Genomic DNA, 26,833 nt, shown 5'->3' on the forward strand with positions numbered 1-26,833 from the left:
CTATATATAATAAAATAATAATAAATCTAAATCTAAATCTAATCATAATTTAAAAGATGATGATAAAGTATCTAGTTAGTTTAAATATCTAATTTTAGTTGAGAGAATATTTAAAAATAAAATGAATCTAAGATACTAAAGAAAAATCCCTAGATACTAAATCAAATCTTAATAAACCCTAAATCAAATTAAATCAAATATAATTTTCATATTTCTCTCCCAGTTGAAAGAATTATCTATCGGAGAGGTAAATAGTTGGTAATGGTCAAATAAAGTGAAGTCAATTGTGTGAAACTCCTCTGCAGTGATCCACATGGCGTCTAAATCAAAATGACCCTTTCAAGGAATAAGGTATTATTGGACATGACCTATTTGAGTTACAATCATCTGTTTATCCATGACAACAAATGGTGTAATGATGGGCAATGATGGAATTAAGGCATGATAGGACTATGTACTAGCAAGGGAGTGGCTTAAAAATACTCTGGTAAGGAACAAGATCCTCAATATTAAATACTAGACTGATAGACATGTTTGGAGGAAAATCTAGCAAATAAGCATTGGGCCTTAATTTTTTAGCGATGTGAAAAGGGCTAAAAGCATGAACATGTAACTTTTTGAGTGAATTTCTTCGGAAGTGATTTAGATGTATGCAAGTCATAATATAGTCTCCAACATCAAATTCTTGGGAATGGTAGTGTGCATTGGCAGTTAATTTATATGTGTCATTACTCATTGCTTACTTACCCCTAATCTCAGCATCAATGTTGTGAAGGAAATGGGCAAAAGCTTTGGTTAGTTTAAATGTACGGGTCGTAAGAGGATAGGTAAGAGGTCAATAGGCTATTTGGGGTTATACCCTTGTCTGAAATGAACTCTTGCCAATGGACTGATTAACCTAATTATTATAAGCAAACTCTATGACTAGTAATACCAAATCTTAATTTTTTGGTTTATCATCGACTGGACTCTTGAGTAGGTCACTGAAATGACTATTAGTGACTTTAATTTGACCACTAGTTTGAAGAAGGAAGGCAAAGGAGAATTTTAATTGGGTACCAAAGAGCTTCTAAAAGGTTTTCCAAAAATAACTAACCAATTTGACATCCTTATCCAAAATAATATATGTGGATAACTTATGAAGATGAACAATCTCTCGAAAAAAATAGCTTAGCAAGATAGAAGGCATCGGTGGTCTTGCTACATGCTATGAGGTGAGCCATTTTTTGAGAATCGATTAATGATGACTATAAAGAATCGTGCCCTCAGACTATCATTGGTAAAGCTAATACAAAGTTCATAATAATATCCTTTCAAGGTGCCTCAAGAATTGGTAAGGATGTATACCACACTGTATTTCTTTTTTTCGCCTTAGAAATAAGGCATGTGCAACATTGAGCTAAAAGCCTAACAACTCACTTAAGGGAGGGCTAGTAAAACTTATCCTTTATTAAGGCTATAGTTTTTTAGATCCCAAAATGTCCAATTAACTTGCCAGTATGTAATTCACATATGAGAAAATCACGCATCAAAGTGTGAGGGATACATAGTTTAAAGCCTCAAAATAGTTACCCATCAAGGACTAAGAAGTCTACATGTTCACAATGATAGCCATCATTAACTTCTTAATATATGAGTTTAAAGTCAGGGCAAGAGGCGTAATCATACTTCAGTCTCTCAAATCCTACCATACTAATAGTTAATGTATTTAGAAGGTGGACTCTCTTGCTCAAAGCATCAACTACCTTGTTCTTGACTCCAGCTCGATATTTTACAACAAAAGTGAATGCTTGCATAAATTCAACCTACTTAACATGTTTGGCATTTAAGTGCTTTTGAGAGCTTAAGCATTTAAGTGCTTGATGGTCTGAATACAAAACAAAATTATTCAAGTAAGAGATAATACTTCCAATACTCAAGTGAACAGACAATGGCATATAATGTCTTATCATATGTTGAGTACCTTTGCCTTGCCTCATTGAGTTTTTCACTAAAGAATACCATCAGGTAGCCTTCTTGGCTAAGGAGGCCTCCAATTCCTACACCCAAGGTATCACATGTAATCTCAAAGCACTTGTGAAAATCATATAGTGCAAGAACGAGGGCACTCGACAACTTTTCTTAAATAACCATTATCCTATATTTCATCATTTGAATTTTGTAGTATGATATTCGGCCTTACAGATGAATAGCATGACACATACTATGAGATTTACGGCTGTTAATCTAAATTGAGAAAATTGATTAAAATTTATGAGATATTATAACAATAAGTTGAAGTAAAAATTTTACTTTCCAATAAAAAGGTGAGTTTTCTTTCAAGGTCAAGGTTCAATTTTGCCTATGTACTTGTTTTTTAAGAACGTTGGGGACATTATTTTTTTAGGCCCTAAAAAGCCCTTCTGTTAGGAATCCATTAACTTACCATTTTCTATTGATGTGGCATGTGCATGAGGCCCATGCACAGTGACAGGTAAAACTCTGATCAAATCCTTTAATGCTAATTTGCTCCTAAACTCATTTTTTAGGAGTGCTAGGCATCTTAAAATCTTTTTTAGAAGCACTGGGTACATTGAAGTATTATGAAAATAAAATTTAATAATTGTTGCCAAAACATTAAATATTTTCATATTTAATAATTTAAATATTATTATTTATAAATATTTATTCAAAATTTATAAATTACTTTTTAAATATTAACAACTCAAACTGGCATTTTATAAATTTATCAATGACTTTTTATTTTTTATATATCGATCTTCAATTTTCTCTTCGATATAATGTCTAAATTGTTACACCTTCTATGCTTATTGAAACTTACTTATATTTTTTAGGTTATTTTCTATAATTTTTTTTGTCAACGAACGATCTTTCTCCAAAATATTATACTATTTAAATTTAATACTCTTTGTATATTGCAACGTTAGGAGTAAAATAAAAAACATGACAAATCAAGACTAACAATATGCTAACAAAAATGTTTATTTAAAAGATATCGTTTATTCCATTAATGTATTATGAAAAAGTTACTTAGCAAGAAAAAAAAAGGAGAGATGGGAAATAAAAACCCTTCATTAATTTGGAGATTCATTCCCTTTATTTTTAATACAAAATTATAAAATATTAAAATATTAAATTGGGTGGTGTAATGTTTTAAATAATAGTATTTAAATTATTAAATATTAAAATACTTAATATTCTAATAATATTTATTAAATTTTATTTTAACAAGATTTTAGGATGATCAGTATTTCTAAAAAAAATTTTAGGGTACTCCACACTCCTAAAAAAAATTTAAAGGCAAATTAGTACCAAATAACATAGTCAAAGTTTTATATGTCATTGTGTGTGGACTTTATGCACATGTTATATCAGTATAAAATGAAAAAATTAATGGTTGATTGACAAAAAGAATTTTTTACTCCTTTAAAAAATAATTCAAGAGTAAAACTATCCCACTTAAATGTATAAGGTGCCCATACTTTTAAAAAATAAGTATATAGATAAAATTAAACATTAATCTTTTGTTTTATGACAATGTGCAGTTTAAAATTATGTAGTCTAATATGAAAAGCTGAATAACTTAAAAATTAAAATATTAAGAGTCAAGTCCAATGAGAAGAAAGTATCCTTGTCTTTATCTATATCTTTATCTTTATTAAATCCCGTCATTTAGCATGGTACATCTACAATGCTAATCTTTGTCCCAAAAGGCTACGGTGCTGATCTGAAAGAAATTTAAACATTTAATTTTTTTTAATGTTGAAATTAAACCAGCAAGGCAAATGTCAATTACGACCTTGACCACTTCGGAAAAAAAAATTTCAATTATATTTTTATTTAGTTTTTACTTTTAAAATTTTTGATATTATGTAACATTTTTTACTTATATAGTTTCAAAATTAGTTATTAATTTTTAAAATCACTTAAAAATACAATAGTTTTTTGGAATAATAGATTTTGCAATGAAACATTTCATTTCATTTTTTTAATATGCACATAATAATAAATCATCAAATAATTTTTACACGTCATAATCTAGCTTTTAAAAATATTATAAAAAAATGTTTGTTAAAAATATTATTAATTAAATATTTGTATTGAAGAAGGGTAATTTAGTCAAAAAGAAATCAAGTGGAGTGATCTAAAACTTTTAAACTTAAAGAAGAGGCATGTACAAATGGAATATAGAAAACAGAGATGTTTGCCACTTCGTCTTGTACAACTTTTGATAAATTTGATCCGTATATATTTTTAAAATAAGAAGGTCTCGATGATTAAATCCTTTGCACAGAAAGTTTATTCTTAGAATATCTTTTGTGAATTCTAATTATGGAAGCAATGACAAACTGTAAGCTATAATAAAACTGAATTGGCAAGCTGCAAGCTATGTAATAAAATGAATTGCCACCGCAATGGCACTTAGGAGTTTAGTTCCAACAAAATATCTAAAAATAGAACAAGGAAGTTTTGCCGGACTACTATTTAGGTTGTGGAAGAACATCTGACAGAATATCTCATTTCACATTGGTAAAAGAAAAAACAAGAGCCAGAGGGCTGCGTGTTAAGGAGAATCTTTTTAATATTCTTGAACCGTTTGAGCTGCTGCTCTCTCGTGTCAATTTTAATCCAGGAGGATGTCAAGAATAATTCCTGAGAAGAAGTTGGGTGCAGGACGTGTGGTTGCTGTGGCTGTTGAGAATAACAAGACAAGCCAGCTTGCTGCAAAATGGGCCGTCGATAATCTTGTTCCCAAAGATCAATGTATCCTCCTACTCCATGTCAGACCAAGGGCGTCTTCCATCCCTACAACAAGTAAGTCTTTCTCTTTTTCCCTTTCTTAAACTAGGAAATCTATCAATCTCGCATTCTATATTTTTTCTCTATCGCTTAAGCTCGGTGCTTTTGGCTCGCCAATAGATTCAAATGCATGCAATAATAAAGATGTGGTGAAAGAGCGATCATACTTAGAGACCCACAGCATAATGCTGACCACGATATATATAATCCATACATGCTTAATTTTCTGGCAAACAAAACAAAGCTTTTGTGTTTCAGCATACGTTTATAAATAAAAACCCACCATGCATGCAGCCATTTTGGTTCACATGATAATTTCAATTCTTGTTTTTCCTATTCCGAATGCAGCGGGAAGCCTTGTAACAATCGATTCGAACGATGACGTGGCAAGAGCATACAAGCAGCAAGTCGACCACGAATCCAGGGAGCTTTTTGCGTCTTTCCGTGTTTTCTGCAATAGAAAAAGCGTAAGCTGCAACGCAACGCCTTTCTCCATGTTATCTTTCAACAATAGATTCAAGGAAAGAAACACGGCCAATATAAGCCTTTTCAGTTTTCTCTCTCCCACTAAGTACTATTTGCAACAGGTACAATGTAAAGAAGTCTTATTGGAAGACACGGACATAGCAAAAGCATTAATAGAATGTGTTTCTGCGCATTCAGTTGAGCTTCTGGTACTTGGGGCACCATCAAGGAGTGGTATTGTAAGGTAATGATTTTTTCCTACCCGCCTCTCTAGAGCAAGCAGCTATGTAAGCTTAATTGATAAAATATCGCGGTTTCAACTATAACATCATCTGTTTGTTGAACTTGATGTTCACGACAGAAGATTTAGGACAACCGATGTTCCAAGCCTTGTGTCAAAGGGGGCACCGCCATTCTGCACTGTGTATGTCATTTCTAAAGGAAGAATCTCATCTGTACGAGCAGCTTCTGCTCCAATACCAGCCAAACCTACACCTCGTAACGCATTGCAGCAACAGTCCACCCAGCGGCTAGAAACCCAACTCGCAACGCCGCGGTGTACGTTCTATATCTGTGTCATGCCGATTCCTGCTCGCTTTGGCTTATTAATTCCATTGCTTTTGCTTATAAAAGGTTTTATCTACTTGCATCTGTTACAGCAGCAGAGCGGTTAGCATATGGCGCCTGCCCCCTACCGGGTGATGACGACATCAAGTGAGTTCTAATGTACCTGTCTAGGGAAGAAGTATGCCTCATAATAACAGGGGAAACTTAGCACTAGTTAATCTTCGATGATGATTAGTAAAATGGATCAGTTTCACAAACTTGACATGTATCACGGCTTCTCTTACCAGCATATCTTCAGTTCCTTGCATGCAAATAGCCCGCATACATTGCTATGATTTGTGTCTGTAGTCAAGCCTACCCTGACGGAAGCCCGGGAAAGGGGGGTAATGGGCGGACAGCTTGGCCTCATTGCTTTATATCCAGGCTATTTCGGACATTAAGTGACGGAGGATAATTTATCCAGATCAGGCATAATCAACTCTTAAGAAGGCGATGATTGTGAAAAAAATTAGAACACGCATATAAAATGATCTTTATGCATCCATAAAGGCAGTAGTAAATGTCATTCATAGAAATTGTTGAATGTTAAATTACAAATGCCAGTGTGTGCTGAAATGGAGATTTACATAGATTAAAGAACTTGTGAAAGGACTAACTGGATAATCTGTGGACAGATCACCATTCACAAGAGGTGGCAGATCAAGCTACAAACCGTACGAATCCTCAATCCCTGACTCTGATATATCATTTGTGAGCAGCGGAAGGCCAAGCATCGAAAGGATGCTTCCTTCGATGTTTGATGATCTCGAACCCGGAATGGCCCCTCGACTTTCCAACAGCTCAGATTTTGATGGCAGAAGCTCCGAGTCATCTTTCTCAGGGGCCAGGTCAATTGACATGAACTATTCCCAGGGTGACTTTTCATTCAGCTCGCAAGACAGTGGGGGGTCATCCTCAAGATTGTCCCTATCGGTAAGGACAACGTCAAGGATAAAACATGAACAATTTGTTGGACTAACCTACCGTACTATATTAACATGCCCGAATACTAACGGGTTATTGCAACTTGATCTTCATACCTTAGCTGTCCAATTTTCAATGGCTCTCTGTCGGTCGTACTCTTAAAAAATGTACTCATTCATGCCTCCCAGGAAAGGAATTAATTATGAAGCTCTTCTTGAAATAATAGGATGATATGGAAGCCGAGATGAGAAGATTGAAGCTCGAACTGAAGCAAACGATGGAAATGTACAGCACAGCTTGCAAGGAAGCTCTTACAGCAAGGCAGAAGGTAGCTTACAGATTTTAGTTAAGTTGTTACATGCTCCGAGAATACCGTAATCCTGCCGAATAGTTATTAAAAAGAAAGAATTAAGAGATTAAATCGGGAACTTTATTCGGGAAACAAAAATTATAGAAACTAACAGTTACATCCGACAGGCAATGGAACTACAACGATGGAAATTAGAAGAGCAAAAGAAATTAGAAGAGGCAAGGATGTCTGAAGAAGCAGCATTGGCACTTGCAGAGAGGGAGAAAGCAAAGTGTAGAGCTGCCATTGAGGCAGCAGAAGCATCCAAGAAAATTGCGGAACTGGAGGCACAAAAAAGATTGAATGCAGAGATGAAAGCCCTGAAAGAATCTGAGCAGAAAAAGAAGACACCAGATACTTTTTCACAAGGTAGTGCCAGGTACAGAAGATATACTATTGAGGAAATCGAAGAAGCAACAGAATGTTTTGCGGACTCGCTCAAGATCGGGGAAGGAGGGTATGGGCCTGTATATAGGTGTGAACTAGATCTCACGCCAGTTGCAGTGAAAGTTTTAAGGCCAGATGCAGCTCAAGGAAGGTCACAGTTTCAGCAGGAGGTAAGAAAAATGGCCAGAACAACATCTTCAGCTTAGGAAAAAGTAGATTACTAAATCATTGAGAATTGCATCTACCAGTTTTCTAGGAGTCAGCATGGTCAAGATTTCGTTCATATGTATCTCGTTGTTATTCATAATATAGTTTGGCATTGCAGGTTGAAGTGTTGAGTTGCATTCGTCATCCAAACATGGTTCTCCTCCTTGGAGCATGCCCAGAGTATGGGTGCCTTGTGTATGAATACATGGCTAATGGAAGTTTGGAGGACTGCCTCTTCCGGAAACGCCACTTGCCACCTCTTCCCTGGCAGTTAAGATTTCGAATAGCTGTAGAGATCGCCACCGGCCTCCTTTTCCTTCATCAGACAAGACCAGAACCACTAGTTCATCGTGATTTAAAACCTGCCAACATTTTGCTTGACCGTAACTTTGTCAGCAAGATTAGTGATGTGGGATTGGCCAGGCTTGTCCCTCCTTCAGTTGCAGACAGTGTAACTCAGTACCGCATGACATCAACTGCTGGAACTTTCTGTTATATTGACCCAGAGTACCAGCAAACTGGTATGCTTGGAATTAAATCTGACATTTACTCGCTGGGGATCATGCTCCTGCAAATGATAACAGCGAAGCCCCCGATGGGTTTGACTCATCATGTTGGGCGAGCTATAGAAAACGGGACTTTCACAGAGATCCTTGACCCAGCTCTTGAAGACTGGCCAGTAGAGGAGGCCCTACAGTTTGCCAAGCTTGCTCTGCAGTGTGCGGAAATGAGGAGGAAAGATAGACCTGATCTTAAAAAAGTCGTATTACCTCAGCTCAATATATTGAGGGACTTTGCCGAGGATAACATGCCGATGATGGTCATGTTTGGACGCAGTACAGGATTCGCCTCCAATAACAGAAACAGCTCCACAACCTCCAAGGTTCAAGTACGTCTCTAATCACACTTGTTCATTTTTCTGATCATTAGATAATTCGTACACCACAAAAACCTCAAGAAACTTTCCGACTTTGAACTTTCTCTCTTCTAGGATGTTTTGAATGATTCCCAGTCAATTTCTGGAATCTCCGTATATGAAAGCCGCTCAAGCACATCCCCGTTGGGGAGAATATGATTGTATGGCAATTTGGTAAATTGCTGATGAGTACTGACGAATGTGTTTAAAGGCCAGCACTGGGAGACAAGTTAAGACAACGAAACTGGATTGACCACAGCACGACAATAGAGCAACGGGCAGCCACTTTTAGCCATCTTTGATGTTACTGTAACTTCGAAGAAATCAAGAAGAGATGTTCCAAATTTCATGGATGTGCAAGAAACTATGATGGATTCTGACGTTCAATGTCATCCAAGCTTCTAGTTATTTAGCTTAATTAAGGCTGAGAGAGGGACTGCGGTGGTTCAGATAGCTGGTTGTTGCTAGGGAACTAGTGAATGGCAGTAATTATGCTCCATGGACAGCATAACTCCGCATTCCAGTTCAACATTCTATAATTCCAAGTATCAATATGGTTTTACTTCTTTTCTTAATCCACAAAGCGCAAGAGTTTATTGCCACATTTTAAGAATGTTTTTAACCTCTCTTTTCTTAAAATCTTGTTAATTCGAAGTTAAATGTCGGGGGGTTTCCACTAAAAAGTCCTTTTTTCATGCCAAAAGACTCGTAAAATACAGGAATGGAATGCAATCATCATTTTTAATTTGTATGATCCGATATTAAAAATGTTTTGAATAAAATTATTTTTTTCTATTATATTATAAATAAAAATGATGAAAAGGATGAAGATGCCCCTTAATAAAATAAAATAAAAACTCCCTATATACCCTGCTCTACATTGAAATTCAAACCACCGTTGACTAGATCTACAAAAATACATCAACAAACCATCATACGAACCAGAATGCAAGAGAACGAATGCCAAGAATTGGCCCGGGGAAAGGAATCATCGATCAACTAACTCAACTCGCTCGAATGAATTAGCGAAGAGTCCCGGGAAAGCATCTCCGCCGCCATTTCCTAACCAAAACAGAGCAGTGATCAACAAAGTAGCAAAGAGATTTAAGAGGAACCTATCAAGCACAAGGTTGCCCAGGGAAGAGGAACACGAATCAATGTCACAAAGAAATCACAGAAGATTGGATAGCGAGGATGATTTTGGCTTAAAAATTTGGTGGAAGCCACATGAGAAGAGTTCCAGAGGTGAGAAGGTCGAGGTGCAGGGGCCAATGAGTTTAAAGGAAGGATTTTTCAGTGCCAATGATAATTCTTGGGTCCAGGAATCAGCATTCATCTCATTTTTTAGATGAATCACGATTGCCAGGCTTGTGTGAATCATCACTTCCAAGAGAGCAAGGAACTTTAACACTTTTGCCAACCATGTGTTCACAGGACAGCATGGAATACAGGATAAGTGCTCATGGGACACAACTGAATCGGAACACAATTATCTCATGTTCATCCTAAAAAAAAATTAGGACTCAATTAAGAACCAAGACGAAACTAAGACAAGATCAAAATGTTTTGCTGCCTTAATAAATTGGACAATGTGAGAAAGACTCGAACAATAAATTCATTAAAATTTTAAACCATATAATTTATAAAATTTAAAACCAAAACATGAGTCTATAAATCATCACAATTTAAAATTAATTATTAAATTACATCAATCACAACTATAAGTTAGTAACACATTATGATAATAATTACAATTGATCTTTAAACTCTAAAAACAACAAAAGAAAATAAGAAAGGCACAACATCAAGTTATTCTTCTTTAGTAAAAATATGTTAAACTAGTTACTCTTCTGAAAATAAAACAAAAAATATAATATAAATAAAAATTATTAAATAGATTGATGTAAAAATAAATTATATTAATATAATTAATATATTTTAAAAAAAAGATATTACCATGTGCTGCAAAAAACTAAATAAAAATTATCAATACAAAAACTTTTAATTTTAAATAAAAATTGCACATATTAAAATTATAATTAATATAATTAATATAAGTATAAATTATATTAACATAATTAATATATTTAATGTATTTTTTAAAAAATATATATATATATATATATATATAATATAATATTTGGGACGAGACGGAACATTCTGAGGGTAATCTCATATCCCGTCTTGATTGTTTTTTCAGGTCAGGACAACCCATCCCAATATGACTGGACAAAAATGGGCTAATCAAAACGGATTCACATTGAACACCCTTGATACAAACCAACCTACGTCATCATTCCCATTCCTTGGCCAATCTGAAGTTGAAATAAACGGACCATGACTGAATACGATTACAAAGGCCCATGCAAAAAGCCATCCTTCTCTTCTATATATGGGGAGGAATCAATTTTATACACCTTAACTATGCCGCCATAATTTAACCTGGCTTTCTAAGCTACGCTGAACTAGAGAGATTCTATATGCATTGAGAACAGTTTCGCCAATCTTACTACTGCATCTCAAATCCATAGCTTCAAACAGTTAACTGAATTGCTTTGTCAGGGCGCTCTCCATACTTAATTCATTACCACAGTTGGCGCACCGGCAGCAAGTAGCAACAGATACTCCACTTCTTACGGCTCTACAAATTTGCCCGTAGTCCACTGAGCCAACTGCAAAAGATTGTTTTTAAGATCTGCAGCAGGATAAAAAAGTCCACAGAAACCCACCAAATAGAAACAATACGGGTTACCAACATGGAAGAATAGTTAGCAGATGTTTGGACTCCTTTAGGTATTTCCACCATCAGAGCTGCTACAGGCCTGATTTGGAAGGCCACCATTGCCAAAATCTCCATCCAAACTCATCTGTTGCACCTCTTGAGGAGAAAGTATTTTGATGCAGCGGACACAGTTCACAAACTCCCTGAAATACCCAAAATAGTAAAGATGTTAAAATATTACCATCATAAATCACCGTGGTTTTGCAAATTGATTAAATTAAACATAATGGCCAGACATAATTGCATGACTATTCCTGTTCCAATGTTTGCTTTACCCAGCCACGGAATTGCATTATACTGCACTCTGTTCCATATTCAGGTTTACCAGTTAATTAACAGATGGGGAATAGCCGAATAGGTATACAGCAGTCATCAAGTTATTACCAACTTTCAGGAATAGCTAGTCCAACCATTCCACAAGGAAATGAAGATTCCTTCTTTGCAAAAATTAAGAATCCATGTGCTCAAAACGCAGGCAAGACTGGGATCGTCAGACCAATACCAAGCATTCTCTAAATGCACAATTACCTTTTTCAATTATGTATTCATTATTACGTTTCAACTTGACCCCCTAAAAGACAAGGCCGTCTCAATTATCTGCTTAAGAAACAACACAAATCAAAAGAACATGGCCATCTTTTCCTCTACATGCAAAGAACAAAACAAAAATTAGATGTTGGGAGACTATCAATGGATGATGAACAAGCAACACGCACAAATGCATGCAGACAAATCCGAGTAGAAGAATGGTAGAACTTACTCCCAAGGGTCATCTCCCACTAGCAAAACATCATTTTCATGATCCACATAAACAAGTTTCCAGCCTATTCTTTGCCAGTCCTCCAACTGTCCCTCTATGCCAAATCTACGAGCCAAGTCTTGTTTAAGCTCCTCATAACCTGAATACCGGGTTATGTCTATGGACCTACCAACAGCTCCACGTTTGTATACCTATATGTACAAGGAATTGCTTGGAACAATAATTCAAAACAAACAAAAGAAAACTTATCCACCATCTGAGGCATGATTCGCTGGGAAAAATAATAATGGTAATAGTGATAATAAACCTTGGTATACGTTCTCATCCGCTGAAACTGTGGTGGGGGAGGAGGTGGGGCCCATGTACCCCTATTTAAGAAGCTACTATCATTTATTGTGGGATCAATTGAATTAAAGGTCATATCAGGGACCCCAAATGTCTGTGAAACAATTGATGAAGAGAGTTCTTGCTGAGCACCTCTGTTATCCTCATAGTTACCAGGCATGCCTCCTGAAGAAAAGTTATTTGACATATCCTTTCCCAGCCCTATTGTGCCTTTGATCAAAAGAGAATCTGGATTCAGCGGCATTCCCAATTGACCATCAATATTATTGCCATAAGGAACATTGCTCCTAGCATCTAGCTGAATTTCCCCATCTTGATTATTGTCTCTAAACAGCATTGACTGCGGATTGTAAGATAATGGATTGTTATTCTGATGCATACAAGTGTCATTTCGAGAAAGGCTAACTGAAGTTGTAGAAGATGATGTATCCAAATAATCTGTCTGTGCAGCTCCACCATTTAAGTACGCATGAGTGGAAAAATTCCCTTGATTTTGACTTTTGCAAATATTTAAAGAAGGCTTGACTTCAGATTTTGGGTGAAAATCTTTCACCAAGCTTGCATTTGAAGACATGGCCTCTAAGGCACTAGGACTTAAGATCGTGGCTGCAGATTGAGCCATATCATCCCCTATCGCTGTGTTCCTATGGATCCGGGAATTCACATGTGGAAGTGCATTGGCACAGTTATTAGTGGAAGGTGAAGTGGAACAAGATGGAATGTCATCAGTAATTACAGACTGCCCTGCTCCAGCTGTTCCAGTTAATATATTACCACCAGCCACAGAGAGTTTGTTGGCAGTAGGAGCAGGGAGGAATCCCACATGCTCAGACATCTCGGACAGTGTGCCAGATAGCTGTTGTTGAAGCTTTGTCTGCCGGGATGGATGAGAGAACTGAACACTGGTCTGGCCATTATTCTTCGTCATCTGATGTGGAATAGAGTTACCATCAGGAAGTGAGTTTTGAAGTATGGCAGGAATTTCTAACACTTGACTTGACGTTAGGGCCCTTGAGAAGTTCTGAGTTGGATCTAAAAGTTGCCTCTGCTGGTCTTGGATTTGACTAAGTTGAGTAGGCTGCTGCATTATGGACTGCTGCGCCAAGATTGTTTGCTGTTGCTGTTGAAGCTTCTGCAATAATTGAAGCTGAATCTGATTGTCAGACATCTGCATCTGTTGATTGACATGATCAGGCATGGAGGACTGTATAAAATTTTGCTGTTGATTCTGACCCATAAATGTCTGTTGCTGCTGAGGCTGTGACAGGTTCTGGGAGAGGTTCCTATGCAGCTGATGGTTTTGGATGGATGGTTGCTGCTGTTGAAGTATATTGGTAGGTTGAACAATATTTTGAGCATGCAGAAGTTGGTTCTGAACTTGACTCTGTGGTAGAGTTTGATTTCCTAAATTCTGTCTAGGTTGCTGAGTGATATCACCTACTTGTAGTGGCTGCATGACCGTTCCTAATGGGCTAGACACAGATGGCATCTTCTGAAGATGATCAACTTGTTGTGGGGTTTGAAGTAACCTCTGAGGACTGAAAGCTGCATTGCTTGACTGAGAGATCTGTGGAGCACAAAATCCCAGCTGACGGGCAATATCTGCACTAGGAAGATTTTGCAGAGCAGAACCAGACAAGGACTGCACGTAATTTGGCTGCAATGAGCTAGACAGAGCAGGATTTTGCTGCATATTCATCCATTGAACTAAGCTGAGGCCAGGGAGTGACTGAGGATCCTTCATGCATATATCATCACCAGGCCAAGGCATCATCCGCTTAAAAAGGTTATCAAAATCAGAAAGATCATCATCTGCACAGATCATCAACAGAAACTATAAATTTCCAATCATCATACTGAAGATATGTTTGACTTGATTCAAAAAACTTAACCAATAGAACAGTTTGTCAGGGAACATGAAGCCCAGGAATTTTTTTAGGAAAAGAAAGGATTTTTGGAGGAAAAATCTTCCCTAAGTTATTTTGATCTAATTTGTATATTTTAGCATTAGTCATTATTTACCAGGCATTCCTGGTTGTCTTGGACGCTTAGACCGGAAGAACGGAGGTGGACAGATGAAAAATGGAGCTGTCACTGGTTCAATTTCCCATATTGAAACCCTACTTCGTCTTTCTCCAGCAGTTGATTCATCCCAACCGACCTGACAATAAAAATGCACGTTAGAAACCAAAGAATGTGCTAAACATAAACACATACATAATGAAAATCGAGTAATCAGGATCATCTACCAATTGATGGTAAAATCTTTTTCTCAAAGGCCAAAAATACAATAAATAATACCTGCAAATTGCGCCATTGTGAGTTTTTCCATCTTGCAGGATCCAGATCACAGATTCCTGTAATTGTACCCATATACCTGAAATACAATTGAATGCAATATTTGTCATAAAAGTACTTTCAGGTGTACTATTTATTCCCAGCCACATACATACCCAAGGAATCTAAAATGATATTTCTAATCATACGGGAAAAATAAAAATAAAAAAAGAATCAGGTAGAAGTAAACTTGCAAGATGAAGTATTTACAACTTCCAAGTTTCCAAATTATAATCATGCAACCAACCATGTCATCACTAGCATCATGGGAAACAGCATTTATTATTTAGACTAAAGTATACTTTTAGTACTCTAACTTGATATAAGATTTCAATTTGGTTCTTTAATTTTGTAAAGAATCTTTTTAATCATTTAACCTTAACATTGTTAATTTCAAATAATTATTTTTTGTGTCAATCATTATTATTTTAAAAAAATTAAACTTAATATGTCAACATTTGAAAATGTTCTGTTAATATTTGAAAATTCAATGTAAAAATTTGTTGGAACAAAACTAACAATGTTAAAGTTAGAGGACTAAAAACATACTTTATAAAGTTAAGAGACTAAAATGAAACGTTGTGTAAAGTTAAAAGACTAATGTATGCTTTAGCCTCTTATTTATTACTCTATACATTTCACTTCTTGATATGAAAACTCAAAAGGCACCTTCTTGTTCCTGAGTCTTCAGTTTCAAACATCATTCGGAAGCGCATGCCAGGAGATATTTGGTGGCTATACACTGCCTTGTAGTACTTCGCCAAAGGAATAACAAATTCTGACGGGCTAGCCCTGCACACCAAAGAAGATTCAAGTCTCAAATTTTGGGAACACAGAACGCCAGTTCATTTGAAGGAGTAGCTATTAATATATTTTGCAATCTGATTGAGTAGATGAACAGTAAACTAACCAAAGGATATCTATTAAACTTCTCAGTTTTTAAGATAAACGAAATGAAAAAGATGATAACCTAGGGTTATAAAACACAGTGAAGGGGCTGTTGTTTGCAGCAGCATGAGCTGCTGCTGCCAGAATTCCAATATGCATACTATCACTTGATAGCACTGAAGATGATAGATTTGTGGGTTGTCTGTGAGCTCGCCTGATACCAAGAAGAAGCTGCTGCTTTTCATCTCTGCGAAGAGAAAGTCACAAAAAGGTTTAGATGTCTGATTAATCAAATATTTTAAGAGAGTATTTCAAATCAATACTCCAAAATGAAATGATAAAAAGGATCAAACTACTACACTTAGTCTTACCTTATAAACAAAACAGAGTCTCCAGCAAATAGCCTCTTTCCACTGACAAATAGACTCCATCCTGTTGTAAGTAAGTGTCGCTTTGGTTGTCCTAGTTACAGAAAAAGCCAGCAAATTTGATAGCACAGAAAAAGTCAGCTAATTACTGAAAATGTCTGATAATACAATATTTTATGCTTAAAATTAGATATGGCTGTGCCAAAATCATACCTCGATATATATGGCGAAATGTCCAGACATTGTCATGCAAATCCCTTGCCACAAGTTCTTGTGCAGGTGGTTGCATAGTATAATCCTAAAAAGAAATCAGAAATATATCAAAACATGAAATTCCGGTCCAATGCTTGAGGAATAAATTGAAGCCTACAAGAGCAGGGAAAATCTTCTCTGCTGCACGGCGTGGGACAGAAAAACCTCCATGTGTACTCGTATCACTCGCCGTCAATTGTTTACAGAAGAACTCAGGCTGTGGTTTACTTGATTTGAGAGCAAGATCAGATCTTAACAATGCGTCCTTGTCAAACTGCATGAATAGTATAGTAAGGTCGGTGGGTTTGGAGACTTTGAAACAAGAAGGATTCCATTTATTTTATATAAATTAAAATACTTTTCTGGCTTTGCATTTATATTTGGCATATCAAAGTCACAAAGTGGCTTAAGAGTATAAAATTTGGTCACTATGAATAGCACTTACAGAAGGCACTGGTTGAAGTGTCATCTGAGCATATACTTCATCAGTTTCTGGGTCAGCCTGTAAAGACAGCCATTAATTAGTTGTTTTAAAAAAATGAAACAGAAAGTCAGAATACGTTTTTGGTGTAGATTATAACGACTGGAAACATCCCCATACATGCAAGGTGACACTGAGAAGGAGACAGAGTAACTTGGAAGGGAGATTTGGATAGTTTGGAATCTGACCATCCACATCCTTCTTTAAAGATGCTGCAACCTGAAACAAGAAGAAACGACTCATTTCAAGTGGCATGCACATCCTAAAAAGGAAAGGACACTAAAATTATTATATATATTTTCACACTGTTTCTTGCACCATATAACAATTATGTGGCCGTACAAACTGAACGCTAGGCTTTAGAACCACCTCAAACCTAAAAGGAATTCATGAATCAAAATACTTTCACTCTCTCTTTGAATATAGGATCATAATCAACTGTTTTGGTTAGAACAAAGTAAACAACAGAAGCATCTCCTAAAGGAGTACGGAACGGCAAAACAACTAGTATCAGCATATACATGAATTACTGGCGCAAGAACAATGGGCATAGTTATAATTTATGAAATACAAATTAAAACGCCAAAGGCAGAAAGAATTTAGGAAACAGGCACACGAGGGAACAAAGTAGGGAAGCTGATTAGATCAACAGACAAAAATTAAACTGACCTGTTCACTGTGACCTTGAGGGAAGTACACCACGTGAGTACCTGATGGCGGCAGGTTCACCAGCGGCCCCGCACAAGCTTGCCAAAGCTCTGGATTTATGCTCTTCTTCTCTGCCCCTGCGCCCCATGTTCAACACTCGTATTTACCAATATTTCTTTTGCACCAAAATTTCCAAAACGAATTTAAAAAAAAAAAATAGAAGAAGCGGAAATAGAGAAAGTCCTCACCTTCGCAAGGGTTCGGCGCAGCAGCGGCGGAGGCAGCCCCAGCTCCAGTACCGTCTGGCTGCATCTTCATTGTTTTGTCTCTCTTAGGAAATATGCTGCTGTAGTTGTCAAGAGTGTCAACAATACATATCTTCGATGATTAATCAGATATCCAACAAATTATCGACCAAAGAGCTCAACCATCAGCAATCCAGATTTTAAAAGCTCTGTTTGAGGTAGAATACGTAAGCAGGAATGTGCAGCTTTTGGTCAGATCAGCAAAACGGAAAAGATAATATTTATCAAGGAAAGGAACATCAAAAAGCTTGGGAATCTTTTAACGGAGAGGAAGAACAAAAGGGAACAGATAGAAAGGGAATCTATCGTAATATGACCAATTAGGAAGTCAACGAATGGACGTCTAAGCTCCGGCCGGCGAGTTGGCCGGAAAACTAGAGAAGGGAGAAAGTGGGTCGGCGGGACAGGAGTCGACAAGGAAAGCAACACAAAAGAAGGCTTGCCAAGTTTCTCAGAGACCAAATGCTGCAGCTTTGCCCCTATTTTTCCCTACAATGTTCAGACATTTGGCTCCCCTTTCCTCTCGTCTCTTGCTCCTTCACAATGACCCTTTTAACCTGTCTCTCTCTCTAGGCACCCTCTCTGTCTCTCTCTGTCTCTCTCTCTCTCTCTGTAAGTATCACTGATTAGACAATAAGACATCTAGTTGTTGACCTCTGCAGCTAAGAGGGTTAACAACTGTTGCATTTTTTTTTTTTTTTAATAACCATGGTTAAATTATTCAGCACACTTTTTTGTTTTTGTTTTTTTTTTTGTTTTGTGGGACCAGCATTCAACACTCCATTGTCCACTCAATGCCAAAATTCTCACATATTACAAAATGTATTCATTTTTTTTTAAAATATAATTTTAAATTTTTATACATCATTCACATTTTATAACAAATTATTATATTTTTAGGTGTTTTAAGTTTTTATATTTTTATCTTTTAATATTTTAAATCTCTTCATAAATAAAATATAATATTTTTAAATAAATTTAAAATATTAAAAAATAAAAATATAGAGATTTAAAATATTAAAATAAAGTGTAAGAACTTATAATAAAATGTGAGTAAAGTGTAAGGATTTAAAATTTTTTTTATTATTTTATTATCTCATTTGTTTTTATAAAAGAATTTTTGATAAAAATGTTTTATAAATAATCTAGAAAATCAATAAAATAGCAATTTAGCAATACATAGAGTAATTGAGAGACAATCAGAGGATGCGTGGGAAAGAGAACAGAATATTTAGCAAAGAGCAATTATAGAAAAAGTAATTTTTCTTATAAAAAAATAAAAAAGTAAGTTTAAACGCATCAACTAAATTTTTAAATTTATGTAAAATAAATTTGTTTTATAGAAAGGATCTAAAGGGGTAGCATCTTTCTTCATCATGTTTTGAACATTTACTTTACAAAATTCGCTAAATTAAAATTCTCTAAGTCATGCTGCGATATTAATATTATCATGTTAATTTTTACTCCTCCATTTGAAAATATTTGTCTTTTAAAAATGTACACAAATTAAGCAATGTAATTAATACACAAGAATATTGGTCATGCTGCCAAATTTGTCCCTAAAATTTAATAACTATTGTTTAAAATTGTTGGAGTAAATAAGGGTATAATAAAAAAATGTCAATAAGTGATATTTTAAATTATAAAATGAAAAAGATTCTAAAAAGACTCATATTTTGAATAGAAGGTTCAATAGGAAAAGATGTGGACTTGATAGCTTATTCCAAAAATTGTCTAAACAAACTTAAATTCGTGTTAGCACATTTCAATAAAAATACGATATTCGAATTTTTAGTACTGACAAACTAACTAATTTTATAAAGAAGCAGGTACAATATCTTGTTATTCTTAAAAAAATTATTAGAATGATAACATGTAAAATTATTCTTCAGGTGGTTATTAAACAATATAGTAAATTTTACGAAAAAAATATTGATAAAATTGTGAGGTTATCAATATTTAACACACGCAATTGCCTTTAACAAAATTTCTGCCCACAATAAACTGGAAATATATCATGAGCAGAGTGCAAGGTTTTACTCTCTTCATTTAAAAATATAAGATATTTTTAATTAAATTTTACCCTTCAATAAAGTAGTTACTTACTTTCAAACTAATCCTATCTTTCTATATTTATTCTTATTAAACACCTTATAATAAATATAAAGTTATTTATAAATGGAGACATTTTTTAAAAAAATAATGATTATATTTTAAAATTAAAAATATTTTATATCTTTTAATATTTAATTTTTTAAAAAATATTTTATATTTTTAAATGAATGAAGTACTGATTAAGCAAACTGTCACAATGAAGTTTTGTTTTACCTGACTAGCTGATATTATCATGAGTCCGTTTTAAACAGTGATATAAGCGTTGATTAGCTGCATTGCTCTTTAAAAAAGGAACCATAAGTAGCTGGGCAAATAAATAATAAATAAATCGTGGAAAAGGATAAACTCGTAATTACCTCAATCAAGACTGAAATTTCATGTGGCCTTCCATTATTGGGTGGGAGCGAAAATGCGCTTACCCCCACATGGCTGCTGCTTTGCCAGTTCATTTGTTTGCTTTCTTTCTATACATTCGTGCACGGTTGATTATTTGATTATTTATATTACTTAATTAATTAATTGATAATAATAGCATGGTCGTTATTGCACATTTGCATGACCAAATTAAAATTACGACCAACTGTATTATCAATATATAAATGAAAGTTATTAATCACTAAATTAAAGTTATTGTTATAGGATAAGGTTCCAATAATGTGTAAGATTTGTTTTAGAGCTCTTGACAAGCTTTTAAAGGATATTTTAAAGTTAAGCAATTCATAATCTAGCCATTTTCCCTTAGGAGGAAAAGTTATGCTTGGTGGAAACTTCATGAAAATCCTTTGTGTTATTTTAGATGGATCGGGAGAAGATATTGTTTTTGCCACCATTAACTCTTCATGCATTTGAGATAATTGCCAACTTCTTACATAAACAAGAAACATGAGACTTCTAGCAATAAATATTGAAGCATCTATCAATGTTTTTCAAGATTTTGTTGACAAATTATCTCAATTGGTGATGAGACTGGTACTGAAGTTAATAAAGGATTTATGGACACTAAGATTATAGTTGATTTGTTACTAAATGATTCAGATAACCCAATAAAATTCATTGTTGATTCAAATTTCCCTGATTTTCTTAACAACATACATAATTCTTCATATTTTAGACATATGGCTCTATTATTAGCTTACATTGGCTATAGTTAAAAGAGTATATAGGCACATATTGTCCCTGTTCCCTAGAGAGGAAGTTGTAAACTTAAAATCCGATAGTGTTGTGAAAGTCTAAAAGATAATGAGGACATGTATTCACTTGATGACTTGCACTTTATAGATTTCCTAAATTCAATTTCAATGTCAAATCTCTTGAATCATGAAAAAAGACTTAAAATGGGTACCTTAATTTTTTAAGCACAATTGCTAAAAAAAAACTTGACTACAAATTTAATTACTTATAAGGCCCTAGGAATGTTTCTAAAATGAGGTCCTTCATTATCAATAATTACTTTAGGCTAAATGACATAAATGTCCTAAATGATAAAAAAACAAAAATTGAGCAAAGTCATTCACTACCAATATGTTGCAGAAGGTCCTTCGCTGTCAACATCTCATGAGATATTTCACTATCAATAGTTTCATGTCAATATATAACGCAAGGTCTTTTAGTATTAATATGTCAAACAAGATCCTTCGATCGCAATTTATTAAGCCTTGAAGTACAAGGTTATTCGGTGTCAATATGTCACATACAAGGTTTCTTCCACGATAGGCAAATCATCTTCAATGAAGCATATGTGATGTTTCTTCCATGATATGTGATTGATCTTTAAGGAAATGTAATTTTCTTTCATATATTTAAATATCATTTATGCATATTTGGATATCCCTTATGGATATCTTTAGGCTTTCTTTGGTTAGAGAGGAGGGAAAGGGGAAATCCCCTTAATTTAGGGGGGAGGGTTTAGAGGGGAGGGGAGGAAAAATTTTTCCCCTCCACCTTACCAAATAAGGGAAGATGAGCTTCCCTCTCTTTGTTTGGATGGGACAAAGCCCCTCTCCTCTCCCTCCAACCAAACACTACTTTAGAAACATATGCAATTTTTCTTTCATGATATGTGACTGATCTTCAACGTAATGTAATTTTCTTTCATATATTCAGATGTCACTTATGCATATTTGAATATTTCTTATGAATACTTGAAAGCATATGTAATGTTTCTTCAATGAGATGTGACTCATCTTCAACAGGATGCAATTTTCCTCTATATATTCGAATATGGTTTTTGCATGTTCTATAATACAAGTCTTAGTGTCAACATTTTATATGGAATGTATCTTATATTCGAATATGCTTTTTGTATATTCTGAAAAATAATCTGTGTTAAAATCTCACATGGAATAATCTTATATTCTTATATGCTTTTTTTCATATTCTGAAAAAAAAAATCTTGGTGTCAAAATTTTTCAAATAATAGCCTTATATTTGAATATGCTTTCTGCATATTCTAAAAAAAAAATTCATGAAAATACTAAAGGATATTTTGAAAATGTAATATCCTAAAATTTAATATAGGCTTAATTAAATTAATTAAAGGGTTGAGATAACTAGTTTAGAATCTAATTGGATTAGCTAGAGTAATTGGATTACCCTTGGGTTTATTAGACCCTATATGGGAGTTAATTTTGGGCTTTAAGTGTTATTAGGCCACTTTGAGCCCAATTAATAGACTTAAGTTAGGGTTCCGAAATTGTGTCATCTGTACTCAAATAGAATAGAAGAGGGTAAAAATGTGAGAGAGTAAGCGAGAGGAGGTTGGAGCTCTATTAAGGCAAGCTTATGATGTCATTTAATGGTGGTTTTAGGCTACTAAATCACTAGGTAAGTTTCAACTTCCCTTCTCCTACCTCTCATATGCGGTTTCTTCTAGTTCTTAGGGTTGTAATGGTGTTGTTTGAACTTTTGGCTAAGTTCTACCTACTTTATTGACTTCAATAGAGTTTAATGAGAGTTATCTAAGCTTCTAATATTTAATTATTATTAATGGCAATAGGCAGTGTGAGTAATGATGGGTTTAAAGGTAACCCTAATGCTAATTAACTAAGTTTAAGCTAATGAAGTTGGCTAACAATGTTTCATTAAGTTTAATGAAGGTTACATAAGTTAATGGAAGTGAATTTTAGGGTCAATTTTGCTTAATCACACTTAATGGAGGTTTAAGGCCTTAACTGTGATTAGGGTTAATTAATAACAATTAGCCATTAATGTTATTAGTTAATTATTAATTATACATTGATTACTTTAAAAATTGTTGTACATGTTAGGAAGCTCACTCAGAATCCAAAGTATACTCTTGGGGTGGTAATCACTGAGGGTGGAGGTAATCGAAAATTAAATTCTTGTAGATAATTATTATTTGTAGTTATAAATTGTATGTTATTGATTGAGATGAATTTGATGACATGAATTTGCAAACATGTTGGCATTGATGATTATTGAGTTGTAAGTGGAAGTTTGATACTATGATAAGCATGAGCATATGATTATAACATGTCATTGCATAACATAAGTATGTTACATGATCATGGATGGGTGAGAGTTTACCTAGTGAATAAATGCAATATAGAAATTCCATGTGGTAGAGCCTCTATCGAGATTTACACATAGTGGTTAGCATATTTGATTAAAGTGCGTTTATGTTCATTACTCTTTGAGAATGGCATGTATGAGTACACCGCCTTGGATCACCAATTTCCTATGAGGGATGGTAGGGGTCGAGCAACTATAACATTTCGGTAATTCAAGAAGGAAAAATCCATGGTTTGAGAGTAAGGAGCATTTACCTTAGCCAGGTAACCCTTCACACAAGTTAGTCCTATATGATTTAATAGCAATTGGATTCAGTCAAAAGATATAAAGAGAGGAACAAAGATAGAATGCATACAATCATGCATAATTGTCATTATTAAATTCTATGCCATGTGATTAATGATTAATAATGTTATGATATATGTTGAGTGTCAATAAAATGTTAAATATGACTCTTTGCCTTATGTGCTTGTATTTGCCACACTTTTATGTACTTAAATTTTGTATCTTAGTTACTAGGATTGTATAATCTCACTATTGCTTGTTAACACTTTTCTAGGTGACGCTAAGAATATGGCTAAAGGGGAAGCAATGCAGACTAGAGACGTGTAGCTTCTTAAATGAAGCCTCTAGTTACTTAGTTAATGTATTTGAATACTTATTATTGCCAACATTAGGTGTTGTATTGTTAGACTATATTTATCACTTGCATGTGGCCCTATTTGTAGACTTGGGCATATTTGGTTAGTGGCCTCTTATGTTTTTGAGTTAAGACAAAATATGCAATCGTGTCATTAAGTTTTGATTGTCAAATGAATTAGCAGGTTATGGAGTTAAGCTTGCAAAGTTTGATTATGATTTATGTTGTATATGGTTGTGATGGCTAGTAGTTAGATTTAGAGGGGAGACACTTGGTTGATGAGTTATATTTGTGACAAGTATGTTATAGGCCAAGGTCCTTATTTAGTATTGGTTGAGGTGAAATCAGAGCCATTAGTTTGTGCAATATCATATAATTAACTCTAATTACTTAACCATAATATCACATATTACCATACTAATTAGGAAATAACTACCCTAACCACCTTACCATGGTAAAAAAGGTTTAACTACAGTTAAAAAAGCTAACCATAATAGAGAAGGAAAAGACCAAGGTTGAAGATCTATAATGGCTAATATAATTGAACTTATAATTTGTAATTTAAAGTATATAATAATAAATAGACCCCACTATAGTAGAAAGGATTAAGACCCATATAGTAGATATTATTATACTAGAAAACCCATCATAATAGGGTACAATTTAACAAATCATATGGATCCTGAGTTGAACAATCATTTTAACCCAATTCAAGACCCACAAATACTTAAATTAGAGTTTTAAAGGCATATGGAAGTATGTGATACCTTTCAAATTGAAAACAGTAAGGAAAAAAGGGCTAAAAACATCATTCAATCAATTGCTGTACACCACAACACAAGCACTATGGATCACAGCATGTAAAATTGTCATAATTACCACAAGATTTAACTATAAAATCACATTATCATGGTAATTAGGAATTTCTCATCCTAGTCACTTTACCATGGTAAAAGAAACAACTATAGTTAAATAAAGCTAAATATAGTAGAAAAGAAAAGACCTTAGTTTAAAGGTCTACTATGGTTATTTTGACTAACATTAATCCTTTAATAAAATAGTATAGATTCATAATTTATAAGGATCCCAATTTAGCAACCTAAGCTAATGCATAATAAAACAATACAATTATAAATCAAAGTTCAAACCATTTGAAAGCATAGGATATTAATCATTTTGAAAATCATTTAAAAGAAAATGATAAAATTATATTTGACAATCACAGGAGCATCTTCTGCAACTTATTCATACCCTGTTGCCCCATGACCTCCCCTATGCAGTATGCTGCTACCCAGGCGCCATGCTTATCAATACATTACACAAGCACCTAGACAACATGGTGCTATCACAGAAAGAACTATCAAGAGTGAATATCTATCACACCCTAATCTAACATCTAATATCTAAATGAGGAGGTCTAGGTAGTTCTAAAGAACTAAATAGCAAAGCTAGATGTTGGCAGCTTTCACCCTTTTAAAATACAATAATTCAGAATATTCGATACCTAATCACACATCAATTCCATTTCACATGTAAACTACTGGGGTGTCCATACCAATTAAGTGCCCATAATACAAATCATAATCTAGACCGATCCCCAAAAGACTAAGGACAACCTACAGTAATGCATCATAACAATATGTTCAGCACAGTTATAGTTAGCAAAATAAAATAATTCTCAACATACTTGTACCAGTAATTAGGCCCTCAACAAACAATTACAACTCACACAATCCTTGATTAGGGCATTAATTATAACCAAACAACAATAACAACATGTAAAGGTGCAAGTAATCAAAATATTATTTCTAGTTGGCAATATCATTATCAAATTACATATAATGATAAAAGGGAGACATACAATAGGAATATGAGGTTCCTAAGACTCAAAAGTCTTTCCCTTGCTCAAATCAGAGCTAGTGCCTATAAAATGTTAAGATAGGAGTAAGTAAAATCACTCAGTAACTAAGAAAAGCTCTAAACCACACACTTGCAAATTAAATTAATAAAGGCATGCAAAGTAGGCAAGTTATAAAAGTCCACATCAAAGCATACAATACAATATCATATACTCAGTATCAAGTTCTATGATACTATCAAATGCATGATTATCAACTCCTTATCTTCTCCATATATTGCTGACCAAATCAGTGGGCTAACAATTAAATAAGATTGAGTTTATGTGACCAGACTAGCTTAAGCCCTCCAATCATAAGGAGACACTCGCTCAAAGATGCCTCACCCAATCTCAAACCACAGATCCCTCAATTCTCGAATCCGTTAGGGTATCACAATGCCTAGCACCATTCCCAATCTAAGGTGATATAAAAAGGCAACTGGTCTAGGCACCTATGTTTACACCTAATCTAGAGTGAGATTCAAGAAAACCTGACCCATGAAACTAAACACCAAGGCCACCCATGATGTTGGTTATACAATTCCACATGAAAAATGATCTACTGATCTACTTCTCCTAGGGCATCCTCTTGCTCAAATCATGATCATGTCACTATACAAATTGATTATCATGCAAATCTTGCAACCCTATAAACTCAAGCATGTATAAAGTAATATAGTTAACGTTTGCAAGCATTCCATTATCATAATATATGTACATGTTCATCATAAAACCAAAAAACAATATATCCTTTTTAATATGAGATACGATAATCAAAAAAACAAGGAAATAAACCTAATTGCATATATTTTCTAAAACCATAAATAATT

At 34.5% G+C, this 26,833-nt stretch overlaps 2 protein-coding genes and 1 long non-coding RNA gene across 6 annotated transcripts; 1 reads left to right on the plus strand and 2 right to left on the minus strand.

Annotated features, from left to right (window-relative positions):
* The first annotated feature begins 4,461 nt into the window (after positions 1–4,461).
* LOC129284956 (U-box domain-containing protein 35-like) lies at positions 4,462–9,229 on the plus strand. Of its 3 annotated transcripts, XM_054920495.1 has the most exons (10): positions 4,463–4,815; positions 5,149–5,267; positions 5,388–5,509; positions 5,627–5,823; positions 5,925–5,979; positions 6,507–6,804; positions 7,022–7,123; positions 7,273–7,701; positions 7,857–8,627; positions 8,730–9,229. In XM_054920495.1, exons 1-10 carry the CDS (start codon positions 4,638–4,640, stop codon positions 8,811–8,813), a joined length of 2,355 nt encoding a protein of 784 aa, XP_054776470.1. In that variant the 5' UTR covers positions 4,463–4,637; the 3' UTR covers positions 8,814–9,229. The 3 variants fall into 3 exon arrangements, with proteins under 3 accessions (XP_054776457.1, XP_054776470.1, XP_054776464.1); XM_054920482.1 differs by having other exon boundaries at positions 4,462–4,815; positions 5,149–5,509; XM_054920489.1 differs by lacking the exon at positions 4,463–4,815 and having other exon boundaries at positions 4,882–5,509.
* LOC129284987 (uncharacterized) lies at positions 6,341–10,266 on the minus strand. 2 transcript variants are annotated; one of them, XR_008587048.1, is made up of 2 exons: positions 9,597–10,266; positions 6,341–7,175 (listed from the first exon to the last, which is right to left on the minus strand). It is a non-coding gene; the product is annotated as an uncharacterized LOC129284987 (long non-coding RNA). The 2 variants fall into 2 exon arrangements; XR_008587047.1 differs by lacking the exon at positions 9,597–10,266 and adding an exon at positions 7,777–7,917.
* A 629-nt stretch (positions 10,267–10,895) lies between these two features.
* LOC129317034 (auxin response factor 19-like) lies at positions 10,896–18,429 on the minus strand. Its single transcript, XM_054961349.1, has 15 exons — positions 17,764–18,429; positions 17,537–17,652; positions 16,988–17,086; positions 16,832–16,888; positions 16,505–16,660; positions 16,348–16,432; positions 16,138–16,228; positions 15,849–16,013; positions 15,548–15,670; positions 14,843–14,918; positions 14,564–14,702; positions 12,504–14,353; positions 12,197–12,387; positions 11,411–11,579; positions 10,896–11,326 (listed from the first exon to the last, which is right to left on the minus strand). Exons 1-14 carry the CDS (start codon positions 17,831–17,833, stop codon positions 11,444–11,446), a joined length of 3,354 nt encoding a protein of 1,117 aa, XP_054817324.1. The 5' UTR covers positions 17,834–18,429; the 3' UTR covers positions 10,896–11,326; positions 11,411–11,443.
* Positions 18,430–26,833: the final 8,404 nt, after the last annotated feature.

This window comes from Prosopis cineraria, unplaced genomic scaffold (assembly GCF_029017545.1).
Source record: "Prosopis cineraria cultivar Desert tree isolate PC_DT_omini unplaced genomic scaffold, ASM2901754v1 PC1, whole genome shotgun sequence".
Classification (NCBI taxonomy): domain Eukaryota; kingdom Viridiplantae; phylum Streptophyta; class Magnoliopsida; order Fabales; family Fabaceae; genus Prosopis; species Prosopis cineraria.